General features: G+C 49.2%; 1 protein-coding gene across 1 annotated transcript in view; it reads right to left on the bottom strand.

Moving 5' to 3' along the window:
* Nucleotides 1–5156: 5156 nt before the first annotated feature.
* Nucleotides 5157–11162, bottom strand: part of LOC146276264 (uncharacterized) — a 55887-nt gene continuing 49881 nt past the window's right edge. Inside the window, exons 5-6 of the mRNA XM_084702002.1 lie at nt 9192–9276; nt 5157–5263 (exon numbers count right to left, since the gene is read on the bottom strand). Coding sequence (XP_084558128.1) covers nt 5157–5263; nt 9192–9276 — 192 coding nt within the window. The remainder of the gene's footprint in view (nt 5264–9191; nt 9277–11162) is intronic.

The raw sequence follows: 11162 nt of genomic DNA on the forward strand, positions 1-11162 counted from the left end.
GAAGAGGAGAGGAAGAGAGGAGGAGACGAGGAGATGAAGAGAGGAGAGGGGGAAGAGAGGGAGGGAGGGAGAGGAGGAGTGGAGGGAGGAGCAGAGAGAAAAGGCTACAGTTGACCCCGTGTTCTACCCGAGAAGCACCATCATTAATTTGTGTTTGTTATATTTACTGAGGACACAAATTAATCAAATGGTCAACCTATTTCTGGTGTATAAAGAGGACCAGTAACTAATGACTATCCAGCTCTAAGTGTAAACTGCTGTTTACTGTTTACTGTGTCTTTGCAGGTGTTACTCCCTGGCCCCCTGCCTCCCCCTGGGTGAGATTAATCCCCCATTACAGCTTTGTTTGGCTAATGAGTGACTGTGAGACAAAGGCTTGGTCAGGGAAGGCCAAGAGCTAAATTAATGTTTCAGCCAATCAGATGTGTTGTTATTGGAGGGGCGGTACCTTAGGAAGCAGTGACGGGGTCATTGATTTGTTAAATGAGGGGGTGTGTCTCTTCTGTCTCTTCCTGAGAGGAGAACTTAGGAGAGAGGACAGGAGGAGAGGAGAGGAGGGAGGAGGAGAGAAGTAGAGGGAGATAGGAGGGGAAGCAAGGCGGGGAGATAGGAGAGGGGGCGAGGAGTGGAGAGGATCAGGAGGAGAGGAGAGAGGAGAGGAAGAGGAGAGAGGAGGAAATGAGATAGGGAAGGAGATGCATTGGGGCTGAGGCATAGTGTCAGCAGAATGTGTGTGTGTGTTTGTGTGTAGCTCCCCAGGGCTGAGGTATGTTGTCTAGGTTAAACATGCTCCTACATCTCAAACCTTCATCTCCAGCATGGCTCCCAGATGAACAGGCCGCCCCGACAGGAAAGCACCACAATTCATTTCCTGTCAGCATGAACTCTACTAATCCACACACACTCGCAGGAGGGAGAATGGGTGTGAATGTCATTGGGATTGTGTTGTAACATCACAACACTAACCTCCTATTCTACAACTCTTAGATCCACTAACAGCAAATAGATTTAATTTGATTGAGTCACATAAAATAACCCTTTATGCACCCCAGAGGGGTTAAACATGTAATCCTTACTGGTCCCAGTCAGCTAGAACTGGTGTATCTCTCTCCTACACTGTCCGTTTGCATGGTTGATCATGACAGCTTTGCTATCATTTGATTCACAGCCAAAGGGGATCTAGATATAAATGAGTTCTTTACACGGTGTTACACTATGGCTATGCTACACAATGTTATTGTAGGCTGTTCTTTGTTATGCTTCAAAATGCTATGCTACGACATGCTACACAATGCGTAATGCTACATGCTACACAATGCTATGACATGCTAACCAATGCTAGGCTACGATATGCTACACTGTATTACATTATAGGGCTGTTACAAACTATGTGCTACTTTACTCTCGCAGCCCCCAGCTGTCAGCATGCTCTCCGTACTGATACACGCTAATGCTAATCCACTGGGAATCATAAACATATAATATTATAATTGCTCACTTATTACTGATTAGGCTAATTACTCTTTTTTCTCAGATGAAGAAACGTGATATTTAATTTAGTGACCCGCTTCCCAAGTGATTCCTTTTAGGGCAAATGCACAAGCATGTTAGCTCAGTTAGCTCCTAAGGTTATAATCACCAGCTAGCTGCTGAGCATATTAGCTCAGTAAAGTCCTAAGGCTATAATTACTGATAACTTCTGAGGCTAAACCAGCTGTTATCTGTTAGTTACTACTGAGGCTAAAATTGCTGTTAGCTACAGAGTCTGTTAGCTGTGGTAGCTGTGAATTATGTTTGCTCTAGTCAACTGCTAAGGCTTCTCATCTCAACTAACAGTAACTGCCGGACGCTGGTAATTCCTTGCAGTTAGCGGCTAAGGCTATGATAGTGTGTGTGGTGTGTGTGTGTGTGTGTGTGTGTGTGTGGTGTGTGTGTGTATGTTGTGTGTTTGTAGAGGGGTGGTGAGTGTGGTATGTGTGTGTGTGTGTCATAGTGATGAAGGAGAACTCTTGTGTCCCTCATGTCTCTCCAGGGGTCTCTCTCCTCTCCTCCCAGGACAGACCAGCCTCCCCCTCATGTTTGTCCTCACTTGTCCTCCCCCCTCCTACCTCCCCCCTCCTACCTCCCCCCTGACAAAATGGCCGACAGGGTGTAACCCAGTTTGGGGCCCAAAACTCCATCCGCGGAGCTCTGGGGGTCGGTAATGAGAACTGATGTGGTGCTGTCTCACCTGCCCACCTGGGGAACGAGAGAGTCAATTAGAGAGGTGGGGGGGGAGGGGAGAGGGGGAGAGAGGAGGGAGGTATTGTTTTTCGCTGCTTGTGGTCATCCTATGGGACTGTGGGGCCAGGTGAGGGGAGGAGGGAGGGGAGGAGGTGGGGGAGGAGGGGGGAGGAGGGATGAGGAGGGGGGAGGAGGGATGAGGAGGGGGGAGGATAATGGAATGCTAATGCAGGCCATGGGAGTCAGGACGCTCTAATTGGAGCACAGCTGCTGTTGGGACTGTCTTCCTGCACGGGGGGGGGGGGGGGGGCAGGGGAGGGGGGGAGGAGGGGAGGAGAGGAGGGTTAGAGCGATCAGGTCGGGTTAGCCTCTGAGTGAAGCTCGAAATTCTCTGGCCTAAAACCTTCCCAGGTTCTGGACCTGACCAGGAACACTCACTGTCTCACTGTACCAGGAGGCCTGAACCAATCGATAGACACACAGATGGTTGGTAGCAGAAATTGCGTGTAACAAAACTGTGTCCTTGTTTTCAGCCCCTCTGCCGTGTGTCTGTAGCAGGCAGCATCAAACACACCTGGGTGATTACCTCTCGTTAGCGTGAAAAGAAGCAGGCTGCATGATGTGTCAAAAACTCTGACTTCAACCCCTTCTGAGAGACAAGCAGCTAAAAGTATATTCTTCTTAAAAGCCCCTTCGATTGATAAAGAAAATATAATTAAAAGTCAAATAAATAAAAAGTTGAAGGCTTAGCTGAAACTTGAATCAATACTATAAACTAGCTTACTGTGACACATCTCTGCAGTGTTTGGACGGAACGACAATTTTTTTATGTTTACAGTTTCTTTTCCCGGTGTGTTTGTTTTCTCTTAGTGTCTGGTGCCATTCAGCAGACCTTTCAGATCTTCTAGAAGTTTCTGCAAATTCTAATGAGCTGGATGACACTAGTCTGGGTTCAGATTAGCAGATGGTCTGGAGAGAGAGAGGAAGGAGAGAGAGAGGAAGGAGAGAGAGAGGAAGGAGAGAGAGAGAGAGAGGGCAGAGAGAGAGAGGAAGAGAGAGAGAGGAAGAGAGAGAGAGGAAGAGAGAGAGAGGAAGGAGAGAGAGATGGCAGAGAGAGAGAGGAAGGAGAGAGAGAGAGGAAGAGAGAGAGAGAGCGAGAAGGAAGGAGAGGGAGGGATGAGAGACCAGGGTTAGGTGAGGGAGAAATAGATAGATTGATAGATTGATAGATTGATAGATTGATAGATTGATAGATTGATAGATTGATAGACAGATAGAACGATCCCTTATCTTCTTCCCTGCCCTTTTCTTATTTCTTGCTCTCACTTTCTCTTTCTTTCTTTCTCTCTCTCTCTCTCCTTCCCTCCTCATCATCCACTCATCCTGATCCTAGATAAACTGCAGTGAAGCACAGAGAAACATTAAATGAGTTCATGGTGAGCAGATTATGGCTCAATGCAGGATCATGTATTATGCATGGGCGTGTTCAGTACCCTGGAGGAGCACTCTCTGCTCACTCTAACACTGAGGAAACACACACACACACACACACACACACACACACACACAGACACACACACACACACACACACACACACACACACAGACACAAACACACACACACACACACACACACACACACACACAGACACACAGACACACACACACACACACACAGACACACACACACACACACACACTGCTGTAGCCCTCAGGCTGTTTCTTTCCACAGTGCTGCTGCCTTCACCCCTTCTCCTCTGCTGAGCTGCAAAGATCCAACACACACACACACATAAACACACACACTGATTCTGATCATTCGACAGGCTCTTTCTACCTTTTCAAGACCTTTCTGTTTCTCTCTTTCTCTCTCTTTTCCTCTCTCTCTCCCATTTCCTCTCTCTCTCTCTCTCTCTCTCTCTCTCTCTTTCCTCTCTCTCTCTCTCTCTCTCTCTCTCTCTCTCTCTCTCTCCCTCTCTCTCTCAGGGGGACAGAGAGGTGAGAGGTCAGACAGTGAACAGGTCAAGTCTTCCATGCAGCATCATCCTTATTGAAACACTCAGAGGTCAGTGACAGTCTGGGATGCACAGATAATGAACCGTGAACGACTACAAGTGTGTGTATGTGTTTGTGTGCCTGTGTGTGTGTGTGTGTACTTCTGTGATTGTGGCACTCACCAACATACAGGCACACACACACAGACAGGCACATACATACGCACATGTTATATTTATAGTTCATGTAATTCATTTAGTAGAAGCTTGCTTCCAAAGACAAGTCCATTGGCAGGCACTTCTAAATCTCGTAAGTGACAATAGAACCTTGGAAGGTTCAGTAGCAGGTCAAGGTGCAGAAGAAGTGCAGAGTTCTGACAGAAGTGCAGCGTTCTAACAGTGTTTCAGTGGTCAGAGTCAAGGAACAGCCTGGGTTTACCAGACACAGTGCAACAATGATGTCTCATGTACAGAACATACTGCAGTATTACAGTCAACTCCAAAGTGCAACATGCACACACAGACTCTCGCATACATGCACACAAACACACACACACACACACACACACACACACACACACACACACACACACACACACACACACAACCATAGCCATAATTAAACTTCAAGAAGGCGTTTTACAAACATTTTGACCAATTAGCTATCAGAGAACAGCCTATAGGCTAAGAGGGGTCGTTATGGCAACCACAGTCCATTACCTTCGGCAAACGAGCAGACAAACACAACACTCATCGTCCTCCCAGAATCCAATCTGCTCCGCGACGCCACCAGCAGAACACACACCAGCAGAACACACACCAGCAGAACACAGCCCGCAGGGTGAACGGGGGGAGCGAGACGGAGCTCATTTGCGCGGCGATCGTTTCCATGGCGGCTGAGATGACCTCTGACCTCTGCTGAGGGGGAAAGCTGGAAGTTCAGATCCCCAGTTTTCTGATCTGGTCTTGTTGATGAGGAGCCTCCAGGGGGGCTGGGGTCAGGAGGTCCACACGCGCTCTCCTCTCTGACAGTGTGACCTGCCAGCCTGCAGCCACAGCCAGGAGAGGAGACAGAAGGGCAGGGGAGAGGAGGAGGGCAGGGCAGGGCAGGAAGGGAGGAGAGAAGGAGAGAAGGGGAGGAGAGGAAAGAGAAGTGCTGGGCAGGGCAGGGGAGAGAACAGGAGGGGAGGAGGGGAGAGGAGGAGAGGAGGAGAGGAGGAGAGGAGGAGAGGAGGAGAGGAGGAGAGGAGGAGAGGGATTAACAGACCCCTCCACCAATCACGATGAAGCTCATATGGAAGCTCATCCTCCCCTTCCTCCCCCTCCTCACACTCCTCTCCCTCCTCTCCACTCCGGAATCATCCGACACAACGCGACAGGATTTATGGGCGACGTGAAGACGCACTTGTGAAGTAATGATCTGGGGAGAGAGACGGCTGGAGAGAGGCTGATGCGCCGGGGCTCAGAGAGGGGCGGAAACAGCTGCTGTTTTGACACAGTGTTAGCGGACGGTGTTTGCGGACGGTGTTAGCGGACGGTGTTAGCGGACGGTGTTAGCGGACGGTGTTAGCGGACGGTGTTAGCGAACGGTGTTAGCAGACGGTGTTAGCAGATTGTAGGATTGCAAACTTCCTCAACCTCAAATGAGGGACACTTTCTTCCAGGTGACCAATAGCTGACCAATAATAACCGAAATTAGAAGCTTTTTATTAGCCATACCGTAAACCTACTCATTTCAGTGTAATTTTACTGTACTTGCTCGGATGTATTGTTCATAGTAATAGTCATGACAATTATTACAAGTTTCTCATTTTGACACACAGATCAGAACGCTCACCTCAGCAGTGGCCAGTTCACACACACTGTCACCAACAAGCAACAACCGTGTCTCATAGCAACAACCGTGTCTCATAGCAACATATGTGTGAGTTCTGGTGCGTTTAAAGTAGCCTGTTTATTGGCCGGCGAGAGAGATCATCTTTGTCTTAATCCACTGATCAATACCCAGACAGGAATAAATAATAACACCATAAAGCTGATTTAAACTCTGGAATCTTTGGCTATTACACACACACACACACCACACACGACACACACACACCACACATGACACACACCCATCTCTCTTCCAGACTCAGTGTTAGACTAATGAACCGGCAGGATTTGATTAAAACATCTCAAACATGGTTTGGGTCCCCGATGTGAAGGGAGAGCCCTCCCACCTCGACAACCCGCCCTCACCCACGACTCCCCCCTTACCCTCCCTACTCCCCCATCACCCCCCCGCTGAGCACACTCACCCCCCACATTCAGGGCCCCACACCCCTACCTCCCTCTCACTCCCCCTCCCCTCACCCCCCCCCCCACACACACACACCCACACACACACTCCCACACACACACACACGATGGCAATGCTTTAAGGTATAATCCTTTTTCTGCCAAAGAACATGACAAAAATTGTTTCACGTTTTCTATGTTAACATACTGTACATTCCTAAAGGGGAAGGTTTTATGTTGAATCATTGACACTTTTTTGTCTGTATGAATACAGAAACCAAACATTCATACATGCAGTATGTTCATGGCTCGCATCCAATCACAGGTCAGCTAATTGAACCCCATGAACACCGTCATTAGCGGCAATCCCATGTTGCATATTCATGAGTTGTGTAACCAAGGCTCAGTCAGCTCTTCCTTGTCGACTGGTTCCAGGGGGGTTCATCCTCTCAGAGGAACTGAGACACTGGGCTGTCACACTCACAGGACACACACATATTCACACACACACACACACACACACACACACACACACACACACACACATATTCACACACACATGTTCACACCAAAATCATCTAACTTACTGTTTTGTTCAGAGCCTTTGTTCATGTATATTTAGATATTGATTAATGTGGCCTTCTGGAGCCCCAAAACCAACTTTGTCCATGTACTGTTGGCTAGGAGCCAGACATCTGTGTGTGTGTGTGGGTGGGTGTGTGTGTGAGTGTGATGGAGTGTGTGTGTGAGTGAGTCATGCAGGTGTGCACATCAAGCTCCTGCATTGTTTAACCCACAATTCTTTCACGTTTAATTTATTCTTAAAATACTTCATAATATAAAAGTGTCTCAGGTAAATATTTCCACTTCCACCCCCCCTCCCCCCTTCATCCCCCTCATCCTCTTTCCTCCTCGCTTGAAAAGATCAACATTTTTCCATCAAACACGAGCACGTAACTTCATTAGAGATCAGTTTCTTGGAGACCAGCTGTTCTCCAATCCCGTCCGGCCACAGAGAAAGTTCAACAAGTGTTTGGCCCTGTGTGCGATATGATTGGCTGATAGCGGTAATCCATTGTTGTTTCCATGGTTGTGAAAGATGCAGTCATAAAGGGGGGCATGGCCAAGAGAGCAGCTATTGGTTGACAGTATTCAGAGCTGGACCAATCAGCTGCCATGGAACATGGGCGCCGGGGTCCTAGCCCGCCCCATAAACACAGCCGCTCTTTTAGAAAAGTCCCATCATTATACAAAACTGGTCAATATATCATTTTCAGTCAAAATACATTTAATGACATCTTCCCTCATTTTTTATCAGAAATTAAAGCATACTTAGGTTCTTCTTTTCATGAACTCATCTTGATAGTATGTTGCCTTCTGTCTGTCTACAGACGGCGTATTGATAACCCCTTCCACTCACTAGGAACAAACAAACCATACTTTTATGGTTACTACATACTTTTATACAGTCATTTCCATCCAGCACTCGTAACTCCAGTTTTCAAAATACAGTGGTGAGTTTAGTCCGAGCCTGTTTCTCCAGTGAGTGTGAGTGTTCTCCAGTGAGTGAGTGTGGTGTTCTCCAGGGTGAGTGTGTGTTCTCCAGGGTGAGTGTGTGTTCTCCAGTGAGTGTGTGTGTGTTCTCCAGGGTGTGTGTGTGTTCTCCAGTGAGTGTGAGTGTTCTCCAGTGAGTGTGAGTGTTCTCCAGGGTGTGTGTGTGTTCTCCAGTGAGTGTGAGTGTTCTCCAGTGAGTGTGAGTGTTCTCCAGGGTGTGTGTGTGTTCTCCAGTGAGTGAGTGTGTGTTCTGCAGGGTGAGTGTGTGTGTTCTCCAGTGAGTGTGTGTGTGTTCTCCAGGGTGAGTGTGTGTGTTCTCCAGGGTGTGTCCAGTGTGTGTTCTCCAGGGGTGTGTCCAGTGTGTGTGTGCCGTCCTGGGGTGGATATAGTGTTGGTTCTTGTGTTCTGGTTTTGTAAGGTCCGTGTGCGTTTATTCAACACAAGAGAACAGTCACAGGGACGACGGTTGCCGGGTGTGTATGTGGGGGGGATGTTGCCTAAAGCGACGAGTCATCTGGTGAGTGAGAACTAGACCTCCATGGCTACAGGGGGCGATGCCCTCGTCTGAAGATGAGAGAGAGAGGGTGGGGGGGCTGGGGGGATAGAGGAGGGAGGGAGGGAGAGAGGGGGAGAGAAGAGGGAGGGAGAGAGGGGGAGAGAAGAGGGAGGGAGAGAGGGAGAGAGAGAAGAGGGAGGGAGGGAGGGGAGAGAGAAGAGGAAGAAGAGAGGAGAGAGGAGGGAGAGAGAGGGAGAGATGAGAGAGAGAGGGTTGGGGGGGCTGGGGGGATAGAGGAGGGAGGGAGGGAGGGGGAGAGAAGAGGGAGGGAGAGAGAGGGAGAGAGAAGAAGAGGAAGAAGAGAGGAGAGGAGGGAGAGATGAGAGAGAGAGGGTGGGGGGGCTGGGGGGATAGAGGAGGGGAGGGGAGAGAGGGGAGGAGGGAGGGAGGGAGGGAGGGAGGGAGGGAGGGAGGGAGGGAGGGAGGGAGGGAGGGAGGGAGGGGAGGGAGGGGAGGGAGGGAGGGAGGGAGGGAGGGAGGGAGGGAGGGAGGGAGGGAGGGAGGGGGAGCTGGGGTTAGAGGGAAGTCATAGAGCCATGTTGCTCCAGTGACAGACAGCAGCTTAACAGCAACTTGTCTCCTACAGCAGGTGGCAGGCAGGAAGTTCCACTGGAACAGGAAGTGGATCATCTTCCTCACAGGAAACAGGTAATGCTTCTCCACTGCTGGCTGTTACAGGAGACCTGTTAACAGGAACAGGAGCAGGAAAAAGGAAGTGGGTTAGTCAGGGGAGCAGGAAACAGGAAGTGGGTTAATCAGGGGTCCCTTGTTCCACGCTGGACGTGATTGGTTTCCATGACAACCGAGGGATGGAGCGCAGATCTTAAGCACTAACAGTACGCACACACGCACACTCACACACACACAGTGGCGCCTGTCTGCATCTTCTGTATAAAGAGACAGGCTGTGTAATTGGCACAATACTTTCAAAGACTACATATGAGAAGCATGCCAATATAACAGAGCCATAAAAAAAAGAACAAATTGAGCTCATATCGATGTGGACGATTTGTAACTTGATAGACATGGACCAGAGGAGCAGTGTGAGGGCAGGGGTATTGAGCCAGGGACAGATGCAGTCAGAGTGAGTCTGCAGGGATTTGAAATGACCTCCCCCAGAACACGATACACACACACACACACAAACATGTTATCTGGATGGGTTGTGTGTTTCAGATATTTCCCTGGCATGGGTATTGTCATGAGGTGAGGATGGAGTGGAGAGGTACCTAGCTGTGTGGAGAAGGACCAGCAGCAGCAGCTTCTGCAGATGATGATGATGCTTTGGGGGGGGGGGGGGGGGGTCCGTCTGGTCATAGAGCCTGCAGCAGGAGGGAGGAGGAGGAGGAGGAGGAGGGGAGAGGAGATGTGTACAGTAACAAGAGTTTCTGACAAGCTAGATCACACTGGCACCAAAACAGCAACAAATCTTTCAATAGCTTCCTGTTTCCTGGGAGAAAGCAGAGAAAGAGCCTGATTGGAGGTATTCCGCAGTATGTACAAAAAACCGCTCGTGAAAGTGTGCCTCTATTTTGCGGTGAAAATTTTGCACCTCTTAAAACCAGGTGTATTCCTTGATGCATCGCGGGCTTCCCCTCGCATATGCCTCCTGGCTGAAATGGCAGCAGTAATCCGAGCAAGAGTAAGACAGGCCGAAGGAGACTGAAAGGATTTTTGCCACAAGAATCACACTTTTTCAGTTAAGTGAACGCGAAATCATTACGCGTTACTGATTTAGCAGCCCTGGCAATAATTACAGTTACTGGAATTTAGCACATCAATTTCGTTATCACTAAATCCTTGTTTTGCTGATCCATGATAGAAAGAGAGATGGAGGCCCATTCAATTGCGTGTTTAAATGCTCGCAATTTACGGTATAGTGGGCGGAGAAAGGCGCTGATTACCCGATGAACTGCAGGTCAAACTGAAGTATCACAGCGTGCGGAATCTGCAGGTTGGCCATGGAGCTGATAACGCTACGTGTGGGAATGTATGTACATGAGGCCCTCTATCTCTGCCTCTCTATCTCTGCCCCTCTATCTCTGCCTCTCTATCTCTGCCTCTCTATATCTGCCTCTCTATCTCTCCCCCTCTATCTCTGCCCCTCTATCTCTGCCTCTCTCTCTGCCTCTCTCTATCTCTGCCTCTCTATCTCTGCCTCTCTATCTCTGCCTCTCTATATCTGCCTCTCTATCTCTGCCTCTCTCTCTGCCTCTCTATCTCTGCCTCTCTATCTCTGCCTCTCTATCTCTGCCCCTCTATCTCTGCCTCTCTATCTCTGCCCCTCTATCTCTGCCTCTCTATCTCTGCCTCTCTATCTCTGCCTCTCTATCTCTGCCTCTCTATCTCTGCCTCTGTATCTCTGCCTCCTCTCTCTGCCTCTCTATCTCTGCCTCTCTCTCTGCCTCTCTATCTCTGCCTCTCTATCTCTGCCCCTCTATCTCTGCCTCTCTATCTCTGCCTCTCTATCTCTGCCTCTCTATCTCTGCCTCTCTATCTCTGCCTCTCTCTCTGCCTCTCTATCTCTGCCTCTCTATCTCTGCCTCTCTCTCTGC

Source organism: Hypomesus nipponensis, chromosome 7 (assembly GCF_054491055.1).
Source record: "Hypomesus nipponensis isolate SF chromosome 7, ASM5449105v1, whole genome shotgun sequence".
NCBI lineage: Eukaryota > Metazoa > Chordata > Actinopteri > Osmeriformes > Osmeridae > Hypomesus > Hypomesus nipponensis.